Source organism: Cyanistes caeruleus, chromosome 6 (genome assembly GCF_971803275.1).
Source record: "Cyanistes caeruleus chromosome 6, bCyaCae1.hap1.1, whole genome shotgun sequence".
In the NCBI taxonomy this organism is placed as follows: domain Eukaryota; kingdom Metazoa; phylum Chordata; class Aves; order Passeriformes; family Paridae; genus Cyanistes; species Cyanistes caeruleus.
Window position 1 is genome coordinate 62,139,457 of NC_141706.1, and position 24,971 is coordinate 62,164,427.

Below are 24,971 nucleotides of genomic sequence, written 5' to 3' on the forward strand. Positions count from 1 at the left end.
ATGGCTCTAGTTTCTTAAAAAGGAGCTTTTTCTGTTGTTTTTTTTCCCCACAAAGCTGTAATTCCTAGGATGTGATCACCTTCCTAGGTGCCCTCCCAACTCTGCGATGCCCTTCGAAGCAGGTTGTTTCCATCCTTGGCTTGGGGATAAGGCCTTTGAACTGTCCCATAAGTGAACAGGTTCTGCTCCTGGGGAACCAGAGGAGGAATCCCTGCTGCTCTCAGCGTGCTCCAACAAGAATCTTCCTGCTCCCAGGAGTTCTCAGCAGCTGTTTGCCCCTGCAGCAGAGTTGGCTTTCAGACACGGATGTAACTGCCGCTCCTGCACACAGAATTCAGCCCAATGTGCAGTAAGTTCAGTTGATGCCAGTCAGGATGCAAGAACCCAATCCTTTCTTAAAGGACAGGTATCTTTAAGGGATCTGCAGAAATTTCAAGGATAAAAAGGCTGAAAGTACAGTATAACCACCAGAGTCCTGATGATGCGTGGAAGAAGGAACCCTCTAATTTTGGGCTCCAGGTTGATGGAGGGCTGTGCACAAATTTTGGTTGGTTGAGGTTTTTTAATTCTACCCCTCCTCTGCTGCCTTGTAATAAAGTAATAAAGTAATAAAACATCACTATAAAATAGTGCAGGGATGGCACCCAAACATGCTCAGGCACAAGTTAGCAACTTGTCCCTTCCATAGAAGAATGCCATGGATAATAAAGGAAAGCATGGGAATGAAAGCAGAATCAGTTATTCTGGGTGAAAACAAGGAATTCTGCAATTTAATCCCTGGTAGCCAGAGAGAAGAAGTAACTTCCAGAAATGAGAGTTTCACACCCACAACTAGGTATTATTAGCTCAAACTTCAGAAAAAGCAGGAGCCTAAACCTCCCCCTCTTTTTCTATTTTTTTTTTTTTTTTTAAATTTTCTGTTTCTGAAAAAGAGAATATGTACTCTGCCCACCTACAAAGCAACCAATGTCTCCCCTGTCTCCCCAAATTTAATTATTTTCAATTCCACATCCTGGGATGAGGAAGCAAAAAAGACCAGGGATTTATTGTTGCTTTAGGATTTGTTAGTCTCTTTGAGAAACCACACGGGAAAAATAAAACAATCATCATTTTCTCACCACACAGTCAGCATATCACTGAATTAAAAATTTAAAATTACAGGAACATGGGAAAATGGAAGAAATGAAAGTATAATGAAACTGTTACCAAATCAGTATCTTTTCCTCAGTAGTAAAATTAAGGGGGTGGTAATCACATGTTCCACTCCCTCACAGAGTTTTTCTGATGTGTTGCCAATTAAGAACTGTAAGACACTGAGATAAGTGTATTTTAAGATAATGTTGAAAATGGAATAATCGCATTTTTAACACAACAGAAACACTCCTTAAATAATGACATCTTATCTGAATTGTGTTTGAGGTGGCATGTGACAGGGTTAAATACATGGATTTAAGTTCACAAAAGAATGAAAGGACTATAACAACTACATTCCTAGAACAGCTTTAGAAAGGAGACTCCGTTATTGCATCTCTTTTACTACTTATTTTCAACTTTTTTATTCTTGTTTGCTGTAACGAATCACAGCACTGCACACCTGGCATCAGCATACAACCACGCTGTCACTAAAATCCTGTGCCTTTCCCAGATTATGTGCTGATACAGACATGCAGAGAAAAAAAAAAAAAAAAGAAAAACCAGCCCAAGCAGCTGGGCAGACTCTGGAATGATGGGCACACTTGGCTCTCATCTAAATGAGGCAGCAGTATAATGAGAAATACATCTTGTGACATGAGAGCATGTGCTGCTGTGCCACTCTGGGCTAAAATAGCAACACACCAAAGCCAGCTAATTCCAGTCTCTGCAAAATCCAAGCTTGTAACTCCGAAGCAAAACACTGTTCAAACAAAGCCTGTGCTTTCTGCTTTTGGTGCTCATGGTCCCATTGCTAAGGTAATGTTATTTGGAACTTCATCTTTCAATTTATCCAGTCTGCCAAGGGATCAGATTTCTGAGGTACCCAGTGATCTTTCCCTATCATGCCTAAATGCCAAAGCACTGTGTGTGCACAATTTAACAAAGTAAATAATACAGGCAAAGTGTTATAAAACACCACCACCACCAACAAAAAATGTTCTCCTGCATACAGAACTTAGAGCATTATCCTGCAGAAATAAATGCATAACCAGGCTAAATTGAAATCAGGATATTGCAGCAAGTCATTGAATTAATTTTTTTCTGCAATGGTAAAATTTTTAGCATAGCAATTAGAACACTAGTTCTAATACACTTCCCCAAAAACACAAGAACCAAACCTTACTCTTTCCAAACTCCTGAGGATTTTTGGGCTTTTTGCCCATGCAGAATGACATAGTTGTTACATCTTATCTAAAAGAAGTGCTACATTGTCTCATTACATACATTTTTACTAAAGACAGCTAAATTCCTTAATGTTCCATTGAAAAAGGCCTCACTGAGATTCATGACGAGTAAATTCTACAGAGATAAGCAATGTTTTAATACCTTAAATTGCTTACTAAGAAAAATACTGTGCAGGACTCAGCAACAACCAAGTACAGCCTAAGTGAGCTGAAAACCCTTCAGTATGATCTTTTTCCCACTGCTGTAATGGTAGATTAGTACTTGTCCAGCACCTTCACTGAGCTATTGCAATAGCTCATACTCAGGAACAAATTAAAACACTCTCAGGCTTTTTTTACTGTTTTTTTTTTGTTGTTTTTTTTTTTTTTGCTTAGAGCAATAAGCATTAATTAGAAATTAAATCCATTTTCTCTTATTCTCTCATGCATTTTTCAAGACTTATAATAAACCTTATAATAAATACATTCTTGCCTTTCCAAATCTGGGCACTCAGCTCACTAATTTCTTTAAAAATTAATAACAAACCCGATATGGTTAGCACATTTTATTCATTGACATTCAAAAATCAGCTAAAATGAAGCTTTCCTCTGACTCTAGGCACTTTAACATCATTAATAATATAACACAACCCTAGCAGCATTAGAATAATTATTTCAACATGATGGCAGTCCTTCAGACCTCTGTGGATATTCCTTCCCATCCTCCCTCATGCAGGCAAATAATCTTAATTCCCTTGACAAAATACTATCCTACATGCCTTTGGCACGAAAAGATTACTAGATTCAAGCTATTTCTGGTGATGACAGAAAACAATCCCCCAGTCCTGGAGAACATCTTGACACCTGCTCCTTCAGTTTTATTAGGACATAAAAACAACTGGCTTCTGCTGACTGGGATAAACTGGTTTGCAATTGTTAAAACCTTTACAAGGCAGAACTGGTGTGTTAAATACCAGTGCTCATCAAAATGAGTGCCAAGCAAGATGTTCTGCTTCAAAAAGGAACTCCTGGTGCTGTTCCTATCACTGGGGCAGGGCTGTGACAGCAGCAGCTGTAAGTGGGATGAGTTCTGCACCTCATTTGCCATCGGTTCCCACAGCTGTCTTGTCAAATCCTGCCAGCCTGCAGAACATGGCTGTGAGAGCACTGCTTTGCCAGGCATCCTTGGAAATGCATGTTACGGGTGTCAGCTCAGGCAGCCCTTGTGTGCTGAGCTGAAATGGATCCAGAACAGCCTTGGGGCCATCTTCTGCAGATACTACAAAGACACACAATTTCTGTCCAAGTTCAGCGTTAGGGCACACCCCAACCTCCTCTTGGAGTGCCCACTGCAATCGTAACTTGCCTTAAAATGCACAGAGGTAATTTAAAAGCTGCCTCAGTATCAATGTCACGCCATTTTCACACTAACAGTTCAAAGTCAAAGTAAACAAGTTTCAGCCACACACACAAACACTTTCTGCCTTTTTAAGTTACCAAGCACATACCATAAAGACAAGTCTTGCTTTGTAACCGCTGATTTTCCCTCCTGTACAGTTATTCAGATCCCATTCCAGAATTCGTCATCTGGTTAATTAACAGATTTTAGTTTGTTCTGTGTTTAAGGGGAGATTGTTTGTGGCTTGACTCTGGGAAAATGCACAAACGAGGCAGCAGCTTGTTTTTCAGCTCCTGTCTTTGCATTTTCTGCCCAAGAGCCAGGGAAGCATGTAAATTAGGAAGCACATGCATCTTGCAGGATTAGCATTTCTCAGAAGGCAGAGAAATGACAGCACACCTTTTCAGTCTCAAGACAGAAAAATTCATCATGTACCATTTCGGGGGTGGATTTTTTCATGTTTCTCTGCCAAGCTACTGATCTGAAATCTTATTTTTATTTTATTCATTCTTCTTTCAGTAACAGCAGCTCCTCTTTTGGTAATATGATGTCTCAAGTGAGGTTAAGGCTGTATGATGAAAACATATGTCACATACAAATATACATAATGTACAATATAGGAAATCTATCAAGATTCATTTGGTGCAGTTACCTGAGCACTCTGCATAATAATCCCACAAGAAATATTTCATAATGTGAACATCAAATATGTAAAATTGCCTCAAGGCCAAGAGAATCAAAATGCACCAAATGAATTTTCTTGTAAGGATATAGTCCTTCAGAGATTTAAATTAAAATTAAAGAAATTTTCCCAAGTAATCCCAAGAGTGTAAATTTAAGAAGGAAAAGGCCAAAACCTTTCGATATTTTCCTAGTAAATATATTCTGCAGCCAAAATCTTAATTCAGATCAGCTTTTTTATGGTGCATAGGTATTTCAAGGCAAAAAAGAATTGATTCTAATGTTCATGGTAATAAATGAAATGTCTGCTTCTGGCACTTAGAATTTGAAACACAATGGTCCCAGGAGATCAACTTGATGCTGTGCTTATCATGGGCCATCAGATTTCAACCAGCATTCATCCAATAAAATAAAGCATAACTTCTGCTTGGCTAAAAGCTAATTTTCAGAAATATATCTAATCTTCAACAGAAGACATGAAATGACGGCAAATCCTCATCTTCTCTTGTGAATGTGTTCTGGTGGTTAACCATGGAAAAATGTGTGTCTTATTTCCTATTTGAATTTTTCTGGCTTTTGCCTCTGGTCATTACTTCTTATTATGCCTTTCTTCAATAGATTAAAGAACCCTTTAATATCCTGTATTTCCCCTCAGGAATGTTCCTATACACTACAATCAGGTCACCACCAATCAAGTCAATTCTCTTCCAGATAACTTTAACAGCCTGAGCTCTTAAAACATTCCAGTGTAAGGCATTTTCTCCAACCACTAGAACATTTTGCTTCATTTTTTTGCTCTCTCTTATTTTCCAGTGTGCTTCTTAAAATCTGAAAACCAGCACTGTCTGCACTACCCTGTGATGATATTATTGAGGTCAAACATGAGAGGTAAAATAAACACTTTCTAATTCCTTTGTTTATACATTGATTAATCCTTTTCTACCATAGCAGCATAGGAGAGCCCTTATCTGATTGTTTACTTATCTGACCCTTAAATCCTTCTCAAAGTCATTAGCTTCAGAGTCTTCTATTTTCCAGTTATGTTCTCCACAGTTGGGTTTTAGGATAGACAGCTATTTGGTTTGATGAACAAAAATTCACTAGATTTGAACAAGCTGCCTGTATAAACTGTATTGACCAGTGCCCCATCCTCATCATTATTTACAATTCCATTAATTCTGGAGCTGAATTTTTGCAGCAGTAGGTTTGGATCTGCTTCCAGATCATTGCTAAAAATGTAGCAGGACATGGAACCTGCTACTAGGACCTTTTTAGACACCATCTCTTTCAACTAAGTCATCATACAGATTTCTTCTTGAGACATGGCAGCAAATTCCATTTTTAAGGTTTGTTGGCGTTGTATAATGAGACTATCACACAGCACCAAGTCAAGTACTCCTCAAAACAGTATTGATAGACATTTTAACTAAAACACAGTAGATCTGCATCATATTCCTTTGTTTCAACTTTTTATTATTTGAATTCCACATCAGATTTTCTGTTTTTGTTAGGGTAACTATTAAGCTAACCAGTTGCTTGGGTCATATTGCTCACCCTTTTAAAAACGGCACAAAGCAACAGTTTAACTTTTGTTTAACCTCCTGATTTTAAGGCAAGATAAAAATACACAGGAGAAGCATCTATAGTACAAGCAGAAGCAACAGTGGGCAGCAGGTGTCCAGAGATCGCGTTTCTCACAGCATTTCCGCTGTGAAATAGCAGGAACTGCAGACTTGCAAAGTACCTGCTCACAAATACCCTGGTCCTGCTCAACTCCCAGCCCAGCACACACACACACTAAAGGAGATGTGGAGTCTCCTCCCGAGTATGGAGCCGGGATGAGACACGGCTCATGCCTCAGGCACTGCAGAACCTCCCCGGGCGGCTCCGCAGCCCTGTGGTCACTGCCGGCCTCCATCGCTGACCCGGCCTGGCCGCCGGGGCAGTGACCGCTCCTCCGCTTTCCCTCTCGTGTTCACACCACCAGATTGAGGCTCCGAGAAAACTTAAGCAGCACCAAGGGAGGTTTAGGTTGGATATTAGGAAGAATTTCTTCACGGAAAGGGTGACTAGCTACTGGAATGGGCTGCCCAGGGAGCTGGTGGAGTCGCTGTCCCTGGAGGTATTTAAGGAAAGACTGGATGGGGCAATCAGCGCCATGGTCTGATGGACAAGGTGGTGATCGGTCACAGGCGGGACTCAACGATCTCAGAGGTGTCTTCCGCCCCAAGTGATTCTGTGTTTCTATAACGAAGAAGGAGAAAAAGGAGGTGAAGGAGGCTCCAAGGCGCCGCGGTACATGCGGCACCCCACCGGCCACCCTCAGCCACCTCTGCCCCTCACGCCCGAGGCTTCCGCGCTCCGCCTCGCGCTGTGCCGAGCTCCGATTGGCTGCACCGCCCTTGGGGGCGGGACCGAGGGAGAGCCGCGGCCAATCCGCGCCGCCATGGACGTTTCCCGCGGGGTGGGGGTTGCGCGCAGGCGCGGCGGGGCGGGGCCGGCGCGGGCGTGAGGGAGGGAACGAACGGGGAGGGCGTGAGGGAGCGAGCTGGGAGCGAGCGGCGGGAGGGACTGGGTGAGGCGAGGGTAGTCCCGCGTTATCCGCGGCGCCTCGCCTTGCCTTGCCTTCCAGCGGGTTTCTCTTCAGGGGCTTTCTTTTGCCACGGAGCCCCTATCCCCCTCTCCGCCCCTCAGACGAAGTCCCCCGCCGCCCTCAGCCCGCCCCCGCTCCAGCCGCTATGTCTCTCGGCCAGCGCTTGGCCCGGCTGGCCGCCCACCTGCAGGACCCGCGGAAAGTGGCCGCGTTCCAGCGGCTGTGCGGGGTTGAGGGACCCTCGGGCTGGGCCGGCGGGGAGCAACGGGGGCCGGTGGCGAACGGTGGCCCCGCGGGCGGGCAGGCGCATCCCACTGGGAACGGGGCCGTGCCCGGCGCGGGAACCCCGCGGCGCTGGAGAAGGAGGCCGCGCCGAAACTCGCTGACGGAGGAGGACGGCAGCCAGGAGTTCGCCACTCGCAGCCGCTTCCTCTACTATCTGTTCAGCCTGGGCACGGAGCTGGGCAACGAGCTCTTCTACATCCTCTTTTTCCCTTTCTGCATCTGGAATGTGGACGCCTGGCTGGGCCGGAGGCTCATCATCATCTGGGTGTGGGTGATGTACCTGGGGCAGTGCACCAAGGATGTGATCCGCTGGCCGCGTCCTGCCTCGCCGCCCGTGGTGAAGCTGGAGGTCTTCTACAACTCCGAGTACAGCATGCCCTCCACCCACGCCATGTCGGGTACCGCCATCCCCCTGGCGCTCCTGCTGCTCAGCTACGGCCGCTGGCAGGTAATGCTCACACCTCCGTGTCCTCATCCGTGCGCTTGCCAACCCCGGGCTGTAAGGATGTGGCAGACCTGATTTTAGGAGGGGAGGTGGCTGAGTTTGGTTGGAAAATGTGAGATTCGTAGCTTTTTCCTTGCCTCACTCTTTTTTCCCCTCCGTGATTTAAGCGAGTGCTCAGGTAACGAGAAGTGTTCTAGTAATTCTGTCTTGTGAATGGAGGTTATGCTAGCTTTGGGGATTAGCTCAGCACGCATGAAAAGTTCGTGGTAACAATCTGCTTTTTGTTCCTGTCAGTTTTTTTCAGCTTGTCTATTTGCGCAAAGTTTGGATAAGCATCCAGTGTTTTTACGGGCATTTTGTCTTACAGAGTGAGAGTTTGGTGGAGAGCCAGTAACTAAAGGGCTTCTTGTTGATCCTTCTTTGCTTCGAGTCACTTTGTAGCGTCAGAGTTGTAGCTTTAGCCTTTTCTTTAACGATTTTATTTTCATTAACCACAATCTGGAAATGATTCTGGTATTTGTACTTTCAGGAGGTTCTACAATCTATCAATTTGTTTATAATTAGCAGGAATTGATAATCTGTGATATTTTCAGCACCTTCATTCAGCAGAATCTCTAAAATCTGATTGTTTTACTTGGGGTCAATAGATAAGTTAAAATAATACTGTTGATCGTCTGATTTACGCAAGCAGTGGCATGTGCTTTGGCGCTGGCTGCTGGAAGTATGGCAACAGCAGCAACTCCAAAGAAAGCACATCCAGCTCTAAATCACTGCACCACTTTCAGCAGTAACTGAGGGAGAAGGCTTTCGCAGATAAATATCCAGTGCAGCGTTTTTCTGTGTAATGTTTAAGTTAGGCAGTAATTCGACTCTTAAGTTGTTAACGTTTAGTAATCCTTACTATAATACTTGCCTGGTTTAAGTTGGATATAAGTCATGTCGGTAGAGAACTACCTCTGATTCTAACCTTCGTGCAGGGGCTTAACTCTTGTCTTCCCAGTTACTGGTAACAATCACCAGCTGTCTGCGGGCGCTGCCTGACACTTTGTGTCTGTCTCGGCATGTAGAATGGGTGACTGAAAGGAGTGAGATGATTAAGGGTTAGAGATTTTATTTGGCCTCTCCAACCAAAGTTTACATATCTATTTCTGCATGTGCCCAAAAGGAGGCTCTTAGGATTCATATTTGCTAGGAAAAGGTGAAGTATTATCTGCTGGAGTTATGCAGGCATGATAATTACATATATATATATATATATAATATTGTCATGTTTTGTGAGTGTTTGAAACAAATATTTGAAGTTTTGCCACTGAGATGCTTAATTTCAAAGCTGTTTTTATTAAATCTGTATATTTGATTATTGCTTGTTAGATCTATAGGGCTGGTGTCATTTGGAAGAACAAACTGGATTTGTACTTCTCTGCATGTGGGAAAGCTCATTTAGCAGTACCAGTCGATCAGCTTTGCACAGACTGATGTCATGTGTGCAGAGGAGAGCCTGTCTTGATTGCCTTTATAGAACCAGAAAACAGGGTGTGAAATGGTGCTTTTGCCGATGAACCAAGTTTGATCTATGGTTTGCCAACCCTACCACTGCAGTCTGTGAAACACTGTGCTAATTGACTAAACATATTTACAGTGAATGGTAAGAAATCATAAACATTCAGCATTATTATTCATATAGGACTGTGCTTAAGAAATGAAGAAGCAAAGTGTTTGAGTCTTGATTTTAATTCCTTTTTCTTAGAAAGTGAGTATGAATAAAAGACCTCTCTGAAACCAACTTGTATCATTTAAAAATATTCATGTAAGAAAAAAATCCCTTCTGATTTTTAAATTATTTCCAAAAATCAATCAGTAATTAGCCAATGGCATGTCAAGTCAATCATGTCTTGATTAACCTATAGAGTTAACCTTTCATCTGACACTTCTTGTCTCCTCCCTATTTTACTTCTGTTGAAAGGGAGTAGAACCTATGTGACATCTTTTTGTCATGGAAAATGGTATTTCTCTGTAGATGCTGTTAAAAAAGACTGACCTCAGAAGTTCTTGGAAAGCTATTAAAGATAAAGGAGTTTTTAATATGATTGTTATTAAATTCTACAAATTTATCAGTAGATGCAGGTGGCTAGATTTAAACCTGTAAGCAAACTCTTTCTGTATATATTTAGTATAAAGAAGCCTTACACAGAGCCTGATTGTGATGAGACAGTATCTTGGGACTATTGGTTCAGCAAATCATTGTGGAGCTAGGCTGAGGATGACTTCAAGCAGATAGAGGTGTAACTCTCTGCAGAGACTTTTACTCTGCAGTACAGGCAGCTTTGAGTTTGTCACTTTGAAGTTTATTCTAAACCAAAGAAAGCTGCTCTTGCTCTGAAAGATGTTACACCAGTGAGGAGGGAATCTCTTGTGTAGTTTATTTGCAGTTTGCTTTCAGTGATCTATGACTTCCTACTATTGTGTGATAGTTCTTTTCTATCAAAGGCAATCTACTTGGGTCTTTTTCTTGAAGAGCATAGAGAACAGAGAAAATGTGCTCCTATTTTTCTGGGTGTGACCCAGATTGTCCATTTAAAAACATGTTTGGCTTGCAGTAAGGTTTTTTATTAACCTGTTAAGTTTGTGCTTTTCGATTTTTCAATGCCTTTAAGCAATGGTATTCAAAAGGATTTTTGACTATAGAATTAAAATACTTTCTATAAATGTAAGTAAAATATTTTCAGAGATAATGTGTTTTAAAGATGGTTTTTGCAACTTATCACAATTAGAGACTTTGAGCATAGGAAATATTCAATTAAACTGTCTTTCAGACAGAAGAGAGTTACATATTAAGGTAGCTTTCATAATTGCTAACTGTTCTGTCCATTGTATCCATTTTTTTCAGTTTGTTCTTGTATTATGAAAGCTTACTTTAAACTTTTGATTTTCCTTGCCTAATCCATATTTATTTATTTCTTTATTTAATATGTTACATTTCTGCAGGGAGAGCCATTTATTTCAAAGACACTTCAGTAACCTTGAAATACAAGCTCATGTCAAAGACTAATGAAAATTTGGGAATGTTATAAATGTTGATTTTTATTTTTTTTTCTCTTGTCTTTGAAGTGCTGGTACCCTGAAAGAGGAGAGCAAGCACTTAAAAAACAGTGAGGTTATAGATCTTGATACAATGTAGGAAAAAGTAACCTTTATCAAATTGGGGAAAACTTGCTTTCTTTGAAATAGTGACAGTTTGAGCCAGCCTGGCTTATATCATGTCCCAGATGGGAGGAGGAAGATAAAGTGTGAACTGCTAATTATCTACAAAATCTCCAAAGGCTCAGGCTGAGACTACTGGAAAAAATATTTTTTATATTTTGATTATGTTGAACTGCTGATTTCAAATAGATGTCAAGATGTATTTTATTAGAAATGGTCCTTGATTTGGGATGGTACCTGCACGTGTCATAACTGCTGGCTTATTTTGAGGAGGAAAAAAAAATATCAGCCAGGGGATACAGAAAATTCACTTCTGTCTCAGAGTTCCTCCAGGAAGCAGCCTGGCTCTAGCAGTAGCTGTCTGCATTAGGAAATGATGGGCTTGCCCTCCTTCCTGAGCTCTGCATTAATGAGCTCAGTGAGGAACTGCTGACTCTCACTGTAGCCACTGAGCAAACTTTGGTTGATATTCAGCAGGAGCCCAGAGCCTGGGCTGATGAGTAGCAGGCCTTTAACTAAATTAACCAATGCTGATTTACCTTCTGAAGCAGCTTGTGGTACTGAATATGACAGCCTTGTCTTCCCTGGGAGTGTGTCTGGCAATGCCTGATGTGCAAAGCCTGTCATCAGTGGGTGCCTTTCCACCCTGCTGCTGCTAATGGTGACCTGGATAAACAGCACAGCTAAATTCACAGTAGGTGCATCTATTCTCCAATGGCCTCTCTGATGTATTTTTCATTTACAGTTTTCATTTACTCAGTGCTGTTTTGACTCTGTGGTACCGGTTGTGTAAGACTCTTATGTGGTACCACGTGAAACTCCCTTCCAGAAATCTTTCATCTGCACTGTGACTTTTATCAACCAAAGCTGGTGAATGTAATTAAATGAGATGGCTTTGACAGGATCTGTGTTGGGATTTTAGGGAGATCTCCATCGCTCTGTGGTTCTGATTGACCACTACTGAAGATTACCTCTAGAATTGTCTGCCTGCTCTTTCATTTCAAAAGACTAAATTGTCTGATTCCCACTAGAAATAGGAAATAATTGGTTACTGGGGATGAATAAACAGCCTAATCACAACAGTGCTGTAGTGAGAATTTTGCAGAAAGGGGCACATCCTAGTTTTAAATGTCCTTGGTGAAAGGCTTGCATTTCAGTAAGATTGATGTAATGATAAACTGGAAGCTGCACATAGAAAAAACCATCTCTTACATACAAAATCTGTGTGCAGGAACAAGTGCAGTCCCTCAGAAAGAGACACATCACTTCTCAGAGAAGCCCAAATGGGCTTTTGGCTAAACTACTAAAATATTGAGAAGAAATGTTGGCAAAGAGATGTGTACATGCTTGTCTAATTGGTCTTCTTGTACATGTTTCTTAACAGTCAAACAAAAACTCTTCTGACATGGAAAGCACGGCTGAAGGGATGATACGAAAACACAGAATTATGCACACAGTGATTTGAGAGAAAGAGATTGGAATTTGGAGGGTCAGCACTGGCCTTGTCTTGTGTGTTTGAGATGTAAGGTCTTCTGTGGGCCATATTAATGCCTGTAGTTTGTAAAGGAAGCTGAAAAAAGTTGTTTGATGAAGGTGTTCTTAAAATTTGAAAAGAGCACAGCCAGTTCTGACAAATGTCACTAGGGAATGTCTGCCAGAGGAATACAACAGCCTGTCTTATTAGACTGTGTTGACTGTCATTGAATAGATTTTTCAGTTTTGCCTAAGCAAATCTTTCATTAATGTAAAGGGTCTTGAGGGAAAACATGTAAAAACAAATGCTCTAAGGTTGGATACAGAGTTTTTGATGAAAAGATATTCAAAGGGAATAATTCTTAAGCAGTTTTTCTTCTTGGTGCATTGTATACATGTAAAGCACTCCTTGTTCTTTCAAATAGGGTGTGTTGATTAAACTGAGAAAACACTATTTCACAGAAAAAATGTGGTTTCAGGTACTGGGGCATAAACAGAGCAAGCCATAAGTGACTCTTGCTAGCTGTGTTCAGAGAGGGATTATTTCTTTAATGACTGCAATGAAAAGAAATAACAAGCTAATTCCTATAGTTACTCCTTACTTTCTTTTTCAGATCAGGTGTAGCAGAAAATTAAATATTTTAACTTCCTTCAGGACTGGCATTGAAAAGTTTATCTTGGACTTTTAAAAAAAGGTTCTTGTAGTGCCATGTAACTGAGATTTTTATGTCTCTTGATATTAATGTTAGTCAGTGCAAGAAAGGAGAAAATAATTGCGAAATGTAGCTTAACCAGTGGAATTTACCACCTGGGCCATTTTGAAAGAAAAAGTTTATTTTTCCTAAAATGACTGATTGGTGGTCTCTCTTTTCTAACAAACCTCTTTTCCCTTTTCTTCTCCCTTCACAAAATCATTTTTATGCTGTGCTTTTTGAACTCATCTGTCCAGCCAGGGTGCTGGAGTCATTCCCATAAATATTGATTATAGCTTTTCATATGACTGTTGCCAATACGTGGCCCAAATACCTTATTAAAAGCCTGGTGTAGCAGGTGCTCCTTGGATTCTTTCAGTGAACTTTAGCCCAGAATAATTGTCTCAAACTCAAGTTGGATTTCTGAGTTATGATACAATTTAAAAAGGTCATTGAATACTGAAGAACACTGAAAATATTAGAAAGTTACTTTGGAATTATTTGTGGGTGCTAGAAACTTCTCCAGTGTAGAATGTGCTTAAAAAAGGTAAGAAGCGAGCATTTAGAATGTCTTTTAATAATGTTCCCTTATGAAAGAAGGAATTTTCTGACCTAGGTCAAAGCTTTTAGGACAGATTGTTTCCTTATGAGCATTTTTAAACAATGGTTATGTTATTAAGACTCTTGGCAAAAAGATCAAGGAGAGGGAGGAGGATAGGGAAGGGTTTTGTGTGTAGTCCAGTCAGAAGTTTGCAAGCCTGTTTTGGAGGATGTAGTGGAATTTTCTCTAGGATCAGAGTTTTCTTTTAAAAACGTAGGGCATAAAGTTCCCAAAGGCTCACTGAGAGTAGTTTCACTGCTGTTTTACAAATATGAATTTAATTCAAAATTAAAACAAGATTCTGAATATGGGAACAAAATTGAGATCTGAAACACAATGAGTAGTTTATTCGGTCAGCTTTATCCCTAGCTTTATCTTTGTATGTGAAGTTAAGAAATCAATTCACTTTTTTTATTATTCTTTCTTAGATAAGATGCTTTTGGTTTGGGTTTCTTGAATTTATAAAAAAAAAAAAGAAAGCAGTATGCATTTCAAAAAACTCTTCACACTCAGAATTGTTGAGGTGGCATGCTAGCTATGGAGACATAAGGAGTTTTTGAGGATATACCATAAGATGGTCTTAATTGAGGGCACGGAGACAGGGTTTGAGATGTTTGTATCCAAAATGGGCTGTTCCTGAATATCTAACTGAAAGTGACACCCAGTCTGTCACAGAACCATGATACATCAATTCTTTCATCAAAAAGAACAAGCTGAGAGAATGAAACCTGGTTTCTCTGTCTACCTCTCCCAGCTGTGAACTCTGACAACCTTCCACACCCTCATCTGGATGGACATGTGATGCCAGTTTGCCTTCTGATGCTTAAATGAGTAAAACCAACAGTGAACTGGGGAAGAGGATAGAAGTAAACTTGTGATCATTTGTCATTTGTGCCTCTGTAGGTCTGATCTGGCATGCCAGGAGCCATGGGACTAAAACTGCTGGAATTCAGGTGTCTTGCTTTAGTATCTCTCATTTAAGTAAAGACCTGAGTCAACATAATGAAAAGTGCTTATGGCTTTCTTTCCTGAACACTTGATATGAATTTATATTCAGGTTTTCACATTACTCTTTCATAAAATGTTTTAAGAAGAAAACCCAGTAAAAGCTGTTCTTTTTTTTTTTTCTTTGAATATTCATTTGTGATTGGGAGAGGAGATTTCTGAAATATATTATTATAAAACAGTATTATTGTAAGGCTTGCTGGTACCTCAGCCTTGCAGGCAACAATTTGAAAATAAGTTTATGGCATCAGCCTTTTTTACAAGGATCCAGGTGATGTCCCCTGTTGGTGGTATGACTCGGCATGCTGTGGAGCTCAGAGGTGTGTGGGAGTGCTGATATTCTCCTTCAGTCACCTTGTGCACTTAACCCTGCGTGTGAGGACCAAATACACGCCTGCCTTACCACCGCAGGGCAGATTTTAAGCAGGTGCTACCAGATTGGTGTTCTGGGAGTTCCTCAACCCAGTGGCTGCTTTAAAAGGTGGGAGTGCAAACAGGCCAAGGAGGATGCAGGGTGTTTGGCTTAATTTGTGATCAGAACTAGAAAGGTGGGCACCAGCTCCTTTGGGCCTTCTGTGATAGGGGAAGGGTGATGGTTCTAAACTGAACAGAGGGTTAATTTAGATCAGATGCAGGGAAGAAGTTTTTTACTTCTGGTGGTGAAACACTGGCACAGGTTGCCCAGAGAGGAAGTGGATGCACCATCCCTGGAAACATAGAGGGCCTGGTTGGATGGGTCTCTGAGCAACCTCCTTCAGGTTAAAGATGTCCCTGCCCCTAGCAGGGGACTTGGACTAGATGGCTTTGAACTGTCTATTTCAACCCAAGCTATTCTACTCTGCTTTGCTGCAGAGAAATTAACTAATCCATGTCCTCAGATGGGTTAGTTCAGAATTAGAGTGAAATATGACAGAGCCAAATAATCTTTCCAAAACATTCTTCAGAGCTGGAGTTTCTGTTTCTTTCTTCCTGAAACACTCCTCCCCTGCGAATTCCCTGACAGCAAGCATTTCTTCTTTCATTTTCAGAATTACTGTGGTCTTCCTGCTGTTTACAGTCCTCTGCTCAGGACTTCTAAAACAAGATTTCTCATCTATTTCCTTCGTACTCCTTGTTCTCAGGATTTTACTGTTTAGTTGTTCCAACCTCTTCCCTCCCCCAATTCCACCCTCTTACCCACAGTATCATGAACGGCTGCTGAGCCTGGCACTTCATTCATCTTCCTGCTAAAGCCCCAGCCTCTGCTTCTGTCAGGTACTGCATGTCATCACTGCAGAAACAGGAACAAGTCCTTATCTATTAAAGAAAAGCCTTATCTCTGGGCTCTGAAAGCACCAAAGATGTGTATCAAGAGACAAGGATGGACATACAGGGTATCAAGTGATGGCGAAACAGTTTGAAACTCGAAGGTGCTCCTTGCTGTCCCTGCACAGACAGCATTTCTGCTTGGGGAGTCCTGTGGGAGGGAGGGAGAGTGGAGCAGCACTGCGCAGGGAGGGTGTGTGGCTGGTGCAGGCAGCATTCCTTCTACCCTGAGGCCTGTGCAAAGGGAGAAGCACAATGGGGCAGAGGGATGTGGCTGCACTTGTAAGGTACCAAAAGGGCTGCTTTTGTGGCTGCTGTAGCAGTGTTGGTATCTGATAACTCTGCAATTGTGGTGTGACGAGTTATGGGTGCATTGCCTGGGATTAACAGAGTTCCAAAAGGCAGGAAACTGAATTTGTTCCTTCATCATTGCAGTCAGAAATGAGTTACAAGTACACAGTTCTGTTTAGATTCAGTTTATAGATGAATGTGATAGAAGCAAAGACAAATGTTGCTACAGGAAGTAGAGTTTAGTCTAGATGGAACACAGCTATAAGCTGGGTGTTTAGAATTTGTTTTAATGTGAAATCTGCTTCTTATGTGAAATGTAAGCTTCCTGATTTTCTCTTAGTTTGAGAATGGTTATTTTAGGTATGTCATGCAAACATGGTCCTGGAGTTGAGAATTCAGGGAAGGTTGGAAAAATGCAGATTTTGGAACTTTACAAATCTGTTAAACGGCCTTCACAGAGGACACAGAACTTCCTCCAGAAATTTTAAAGGTATTTTCTGTAATCTGTTGGAAATTCTACCCTTCAGGTTACCTGTAAAAGGAACAAAGGAAAGGGCAAGAAAACTGTCTGTAATTCTTAGATTTTATTTCTAGGGTTGAGTACATCTAGACTGCCTGTTTATATTGAAAATGTTTATCGTAGGAAGGAAAGCAATTTTGGAAACTTGCCATTTTATCTTGTGACTGTGTCTTTTATAGAATAGTGGCAAAAAAGGAAGCTGTGTCCTCTCTTGTAGAACATTTTGCAATAGTGGGGAAAGTATTTCTTACCATGCTGTAATATGTAAATTAGCATAGTTTTATCCAAAACCTGAGAAAGTTAAAAAACTATGTTTCTGATCTGTGATTATTATTATTATGAAACTGTGTAAGATATGTGCTTATTAAAGGTAAGTATTTTATTTTTTCCTGGTAAACAGTCTTTATTAATAAAATGTGACAAGACAAAAAGGATTTGAAGTAATTATTTCATGATTTTTGTTTAACAATATATGGTTTGTAGGAGGAAACCTGTGTGGGTTTGGAAAGAGCAAAAAAGATTATTGTTTTAGGAGTTTCATGCTGATGTCCAGAGATTAAGTCAACGATTGCAGAAACTCTGAAACAAAGAATTGAGGAAGGAATTGAATTTCTTTGTAATTTTTTTATGAGTTTCTGCTTTTCAGGAAAAAAGGTGAAGCCACTGCATTCTGCCTGGGTAGTTGCTAACAGTACTGATATGTGATGGAGCTGCTTCACCTGGTGTAAAACTGTTGCACAGTTTAACACCCTTGTCTCTGCCTATGTGGTCAATTTGGGATATCAGAGCATGGCAAGATAACTACTATTCATTTCTTGCTGCTTTGGGAAGATGTGACCAAAGCACTGAAATTTAAATAGCTGGAATGCAGAGAAGAGAGGGGAAGGGTGAAAGCTTGGCTTAATGGTGACTTTATGAAAAGGTGCTCTGCTAGGCCTGTGGAGGCTAGGGCAAAGAAAAGGGTAAGCATCAGTGGCATTAACTGGAATTAATTAGAAAATACTCATAGAGTGATTTTTTTAAAAATTTATTTTTTCCAAATTGTAATACAGTTTGTGCATTTTTCTTCCCTACCAGTATCCCCTTATGTTTGGACTGATCCTGGCATTCTGCTGGTGTTCTTTGGTTTGCTGTAGTCGAATTTATATGGGAATGCATTCAATTTTGGTAAGAAAAGAATCTAATCTACTACTAAACTTCTGTTTTAATTCTGTTCTGATTTTATAAACTTCAATCACATTGAAGGTTTTACAGGGAAAAATTGCATACAGATGTATTTTTTGGAATGTTCTACCATACAGAAACAGAAGACTTGCATTTCTTTAGCATAGAAATTGATAAAATGGCTAAGAGTGGCTCTCATGCTAAACTTACACTTATCTTTTATAAACTAAATCCACAGTTGAAACTTAACAGGTATTTAACGCCATTTTTAGTGCAGAAATTGATGACTGTTCTAAAGTGTAGACTAAATTTTCCTCTACAGAGTAGAAGTCATTTTGCAGAATGAGAAAGTGGCTGTTAAAGTTCACTCCACATCGGCTGCTCAAAGCATGAGCATTTCAGAGTGCTAGAGTTTCATCTAGCAGAGTTTCTTAAACCAGGTAACAAAGTTGTCATCGTGGAAAAACAAACTCATTTATTAAACAGAATTAAGACTCCCAGACTGAAACACAATTGTATGCAGTGTAAAAATGAGAAAACAAGAACACTACAAAGTGGTAATTGCAATGGAGGTTGCTAAAGATTTTTTTGGGGATCACGTGCTAGAAGAAAAGCTAATAGAAAAGGGTAAGCCTGGTAGGGAGTAGAAAAGCTGGTAGATGAACACAGTGTAAAAGGAGCATGGGAAAATAAGGCAGCTCAGAAAATCTAAATGACATTTTTGCATCAGTAGTTAGGGGGCTTCCCAGTCTAAAGCCACTCCGTCAAGGATGATGTGATGGACCAATAGTTCAGCTGACACAAAATGTCATAGAACAAAGTCATGCAACAAATAGTGAGCATGCAGACAGGGCTGTTTTGGAGTTTCACATCTGAATCCTCTGCAGAGTTTGAGGGAATACAGTTCACCATGTGGTGCCTGCAATATACGTCAACCACAGTGCCTAAGTTTGTGGGGAGTAGGTGGCAAATAGAGCAGAATGTTTTTGTAGCTTCTGAAATGAACAAGTCTGATGTTTATATCAGTCAATTTTATTAGAGCTTTTATCAAGCTTTCAATTAGTGGAAGCAAATAAAAATGATTTACTGAAGCTGGAGCAATACAAACTCTGCCGAAGTCCCACCTCTTGGCTCATGTGGAAGAGATGATAAGCATGAAAATGGAGGCAGGTTACTTTGTAGTGCTTGGATTGCACAAATTATTCTTTAACAATCAAAGGTGACAAAAGTAGCAGAGAATTCCATGCAACTTAGTGATCAGTCAACAGTTAACTGAAATTTAATGCTAAAGTAAAAAATAATTGATTAACCTTTTCATTAAGAAAAGACCTTTAAAAACCATAGTAAAACTGAAAATCAGTCACAGAGGTTATCTCTTCCTCTCCTTTAATATTTGGAAACAGTTCACATTCTTCCAGCATTGTTAATTCTGAAGCTGGAGTGGAAAGTTGAAGCTGCTCTAGTTCCTGGCTGCAGTGGTCCTTGACTGCTGCACCAGCTGCTGCTGCTGCTGCCAGCGTTGGGTGTGTTGGTACCTGGGTCCTCAGTGTCACTGTTGAGCTGTTTCAGCAAACTTAAGTTGGCAGAACATATTTAGCTGGGCTGGATTTGTGCTGACTGTAGGTTGGAGTGCCCTGGCCCTGGACAGGGATCAATGTTGCCAGCAGAAAAAAATCCTTGAAGAATCACAGAATAGTTTTGGGTTGCTAGAGACCTTTAAAGATCATCTAGTCCAAGGCCCCTGCAATGAGCAGGGACATCTTCAACCAGAACAGGTTGCTCAGAGCCTCATCTGACCTGACCTTGAATGTTTCCAGAGACAGGGCATCCACCACCTCTCTGGACGACCTCTACCAGTGGCTCATTACACCCATTGGAAAAAAAAAGTCTTCCTTATATCCAGTCTGAATCTCTCCTTTCTCAGTTTAAAAACATCACCCCTTGCCCTATCACAACAGGCCTTACTAAAATGTCCAGACCTGCAAGTTCCATGAAGGATCCTTTGATCATAACTTCATTCATTATCTGGTCAGGATGCAGGTGATCTGTTAATAGGTGATCAAATGCAATTCCTTACCTTATGTTTAACATAAGAAAGATTTAATTTTCTAAAAGGGAGAAGATTGCAATCCATAAGTTGCTTTTAATGCTATAGCAGCTAGTCTTGTATTCTTGCTAATGTAACTTGAGGGTTTTTTTTAAGATAGCTATTACACTGAAACCATATCTTTCTCTTCAACAGGATGTTATTGCTGGATTTCTGTATGCTATTCTTATCCTGGTTGTCTTCCATCCAGTTGTGGACCTGATTGATAACTTCAACTTAACTTACAAATACGCACCCTTAATTATCATCAGTCTTCATTTGGCCCTGGGCATCTTCTCTTTCACCCTGGACACGTGGAGCACGTCACGAGGAGACACAGCTCAGATCCTGGGCTGCGGTGCCGGCGTGGCCTGTGGCTCTCACGTCAACTATGTCCTGGGTCTGCAGCTGGATCCTCCTCCCCACGCCTTGCCCTTGTCTCTGTCCTCCCTCACCGTGACTGTGTTTGGAAAAGCCATCCTGCGGTTGTTGATTGGAGTCATCGTTCTGTTGTTAACAAAAGTGGCCATGAAGAAAGCCACGATTCCGCTGGCGTGTAAAATATTCCGCATCCCTCACGACGACGTGCGGAGAGCCAGGCAACGCATGGAGGTGGAGCTGCCCTATCGCTACATTACCTATGGAATGGTTGGGTTCTCCCTCATGTTTATTGTTCCTTGCCTCTTCCATTTCATTGGTCTTTCCTGATGCAGTTTGATCACTTTGAGTAGGGAGAACTGAGCTAGTTGCTTTTTGAAGAGGTGCACTAGTTTGCTAAGGGAAGGCCGGCCGGCTTGGCTTTAGCAGGGTCTTCCTATTAACAGCAATACAAAGCAGGCAAAGCATTTAAAGGGCTTTGCACATCTCTGGGGATGGTTTAGGGCCAGCAGTCAGGAATCAGTCCAGGAGAAGTGCTGACCTCTGTAAATGCTGTTTTTGGACTTATTGCTGTAACCAAGTCTGTGTGTGTGATGCAGTGAATGTATCTGGGATGGCTGCCAGTCTGTACCTGTGTACACTGACACTTCAGCAGCAATGTCTGACAGCTCATCAGAAGGCTCCATTCACAATTTGTTTGCCATTTCACGGTAATTAGTTCAAGTCATTGGACCACAGACTGTTAAATTTGCTTTCTTGTATTCTTTCCTGAAGTCCTGCTTCAAGGTATTTCAGCTAATAGGTATTTCTAACGGACCAAACTTGTAATGAGGTTGAATTTTTCTAAATAAACAAGCAGAAGCCTTTTTCTTTAGCCCCCTTTGCAGAGAAAAATGTCTGGATTAGCATTGGTAGATATCGTTAGAGTATATAATTCAGGTACTGTATTTTATGGTTTAATAACTGTGCCTTTCTGTTGCTAAATTAAGGAATGCCATATATACTGTGATGTAAAAATGCCTAATTTTATTGAAAATCCTATGTAATTAGGCAGATATTAAAAAATGTTAGATTGTCCATGTTGCTTGGACATGGTCCAAGTTAACCAGAATGTTCAGTTTTTCCTGATCAAAATTGCATAAATGAAATGACCCAGGAATTGTGTCCTTGAGCTCAAGATATTGTAAATGAACAATAGTCCATTTTGTAAGTATTTTTAATGTGTGTTGTAAGTTACTGCAAGAGGATATATTTTTCTGGAGATTGTTTATACTGTGGATGAATATTCAAAATTAATTATTTAAACATATAAACAATAAAATCCCCCCATTCTGCAAAGAAATGGGCTTCACTTATTATTACAAACTAATCTAGAAGGACCACTGCTTTTAGGTATTTGGTTAGAAAATATAATACTTATTCTAGAAAAATCTGTATTTTTATGCATTAACATACTATATTTAAAGGGGGTAATCACTTTTACCCGATTTAGATAGTTATAAGACAATGTAACAATTAAAGGAAACTTGTAATCATTCTGATTGACAGATTGTGAGCAGTCAAGACAGTATGGTCAATGCATGAACAGTTTCTGATGTCTAAATTTGGCAGGATTTTATTATGTGCTTTTTAGCTTTTCATGATCCTTTTCCATTCAAGTGTAATTTCATGTGCCTTTTAGCTGTTTCATTTTGTTTTGTTCATGTGTTGCCTGTTCTTTCCTCGTCAGCAACAGTTACTGCAGGAAGCGCTGTCTTAGTGTCTGACCAGACACAAATGACTTAGTTTTGTATTGTACATGTTGTTCAGGAAAAGCATCATTTGGTTGGGAAATATGGTGATTAGATAGAATGCAAAGCCTACAGTTTTTGTAAACAATATTTGTTTTCAGAAAGTTTGTGTTGGAGATGGTATCTCCAAGCTGTTCATATGTAGATTTACAAAATTAACTTGACTTTCTTTAAAGCAGACAAAGTTGATGGTACGCTGGCACTGGATGATGTGAAAAAATTTTCTGGTGCATTTCTCCAGTGCATCCTGAATGTACTGCTATGAATGTATTCAAACTGAGTTATTCAGAACTGAGAGTGTTAAATAACTTCCATAGCTGAAAAGTACCCAGTAGAAAATGGTTAGCTTGTTTCAGTGTGTATTTCTGGATCTGATTTTTCTGTCTGTTCCTCTTTTGCAGTTCAATGCTGAATGTGCAGGAAAAGGTAAATTGGTTTCTGGGATTTTGAGAGTGGAATTTCCACTGATTTGGCTTCACACACCAAGATAGCCATTAAATAAATTGCTGGGGGAATGTACACAAAATGCCTTACGCTTAGAGCCCTAAGCAAGTGGTGTAGTTTCAATTATATTCAATTAGTCTGAGGACTGTTAAAAATAATAGGATAACTTTCTCTGAAATTTAGGGCATATTCTCCTTAAATATCCTAGCTTTACAGTTTATAGCAAAAATGTTTAGATTTCAGCACAGAAAAGGTAAGTGAGCAAAATTAATTTTTTAAGGTACATATTTGACTTCTAGAAACTTCAAGTTTACATCATAAAGAGCATAATTAAAGCTGCATTTTCTAGCTGTGCTTGCTCTCTTGTAGTATTAATGAAACATGAGGTGTACTGTGGAGGATCTGGAAGGGGTGAAAAAGATCACACAGAGCTTTCAACAGGCTAAGGAAAATTGCACTGTAGCTTATTCTACTGTCATAAATGTATTTTTTATATTTTTATACATTACATTGAGTAAGTTCAAAATGTCATGTTCCATGTACTACTACCCAGGAAATGGCCATCAGAATATACAGCACCTTCAGCAACTACTCCACTGAAGTTTACATGAGAAAAAGTTCTATTTTCATGTTTTATAAGGGGTTAGGCTCAAGAGGGCAGCTAGCACAAAATCTCATGCAATATGAAAATAAAGAATCGCAGACATGCAAATGCTTAAAAATCCAAGTAAAGTATTTGTACTGTATAATTTTGTTTACTAATAAGCTAAGCTTCCTTGGAATTGGGCATAACAAAGCAGCAGGTAAAACTAGAGCACTTTCTTTGCCCTAATCTAAGAGTTGAACATGAAAAATGTTTCTAGTGTGAGAACCAGCTGGTACCAAATTCTTTTATTTATAAAGTTCACATAGCTTTAAGAGGTAGTCAAATGTCTTTCCAGAAAGACAATATGCTTGAAACCCTTTATGATGTGGTGATAAACATCCTGCTAGTGACCTCCCTCAGTCCCAGAGAGAAATACTACTTTATAGAACCAGGTATAAGTGCACATTTACTACAAAAAGCTTCAGGCTAAATTTGCCTTTTTTAATTATTGTATTAAATAAAACCAACAGGCAGGTAGAGAGCAATTTGACACAAATTTAAGTTTTAATTTAAGTTTAAAGCAGTCTCAGACTAATTTGCATCTCTTCAGCCTCTTGGAAAAGAAAAGGTTTTCCAAGAGGCTGAAGAGATGCACATTAGTCTGAGACTGCCTTAAACATAGGAGCAGGATTTTTCTGACCTGGCCCTCGGTCTGAACTGATGTGTGCACTGCATCTTGGGTGAGTTTTAGAATCTGTTATTTTGGAAACAAGTTCCATGTTTATAAAAAAGTGTTGCTTTTGCTTTCTCCTGTGAGATCACCTGTGAAGGTGTTGGGCCTCTGATCAGGAGGTGGAGGAGTGTCTTTAAGGCAAATTGGCAAACCAAAGGGAGTTGGGTTTTGTTTATTTATTTGGATTTTTTTAAGGTTATATACAGCATTTCTCCTGGAAAGAAAAACCAAACAGAAAGATGCATTTCTTTTAAAACAGCATCTCCAAATGTGATATGTGGCTTTTGTGTTGTTTATCTTTTTTTCCTTACCAGAACAGTGTTAAATTGTCTGGATATTAGAAGCTAATATGTTTTCTTTTTTTTTTTTTTTAAATTACTGTTTTCAGTATTTTTTTACTCCATTTTTTGCTTATTTCTGAGGGAGCGCCCAGAACTTCTGTAAGCAATTGCTACTTATGTAAAGATTGTAATTTTGAACTTGTAAATAATTAAGGTTTGCTAGCTGCAAAAATATATAAAAACAAATCCTTGCATGCTGTAAGTAAATACATCTGTTGTGCTAAAAGTTGTTTCTGTTTCAGTATTTGCTTTCTCAATTAAAAAATCCAGTTTTCACACACAACACAGAAGATACTTAATAATTCAATGGTATGAAGGGGCATTGCTGTCCAACTCCTGCTAACTTTACTGGGAGTTCTGCACTTGGTTCTTTCCACAGGACACTGAGAATGAGTCCTGAAGGGCAAGTCCGTGCTGACCTGTGAGCAGGCTCAGTGTGTGTGAAGTGACTTAGCTTCTAAATGTGATAGCCTTGCTTTTGGGTGATTTTCCTTGTTAAAATCACACTTAGCCCTGCTTTTACAAGATTGCTAAAGGGCATAACTTGGAACCTCATTCTCTGCAGGTGGAACTGGCTGCACATTTCTAACACTCCCCCTTT

The 24,971-nt window shown here is 40.2% G+C and overlaps 1 protein-coding gene and 1 long non-coding RNA gene across 2 annotated transcripts; one reads left to right on the top strand and one right to left on the bottom strand.

Annotated features, from left to right (window-relative positions):
* Window positions 1-2,908: 2,908 nt before the first annotated feature.
* On the bottom strand, window positions 2,909-6,826 carry LOC147652751 (uncharacterized). The gene is made up of 2 exons (XR_015287864.1): window positions 6,768-6,826; window positions 2,909-6,681 (listed from the first exon to the last, which is right to left on the bottom strand). It is a non-coding gene; the product is annotated as an uncharacterized LOC147652751 (long non-coding RNA).
* A 94-nt stretch (window positions 6,827-6,920) lies between these two features.
* On the top strand, window positions 6,921-24,596 carry SGPP1 (sphingosine-1-phosphate phosphatase 1). Its single transcript, XM_023927149.2, has 3 exons — window positions 6,921-7,763; window positions 17,926-18,015; window positions 20,255-24,596. Exons 1-3 carry the CDS (start codon window positions 7,176-7,178, stop codon window positions 20,804-20,806), a joined length of 1,230 nt encoding a protein of 409 aa, XP_023782917.2. The 5' UTR covers window positions 6,921-7,175; the 3' UTR covers window positions 20,807-24,596.
* Window positions 24,597-24,971: the final 375 nt, after the last annotated feature.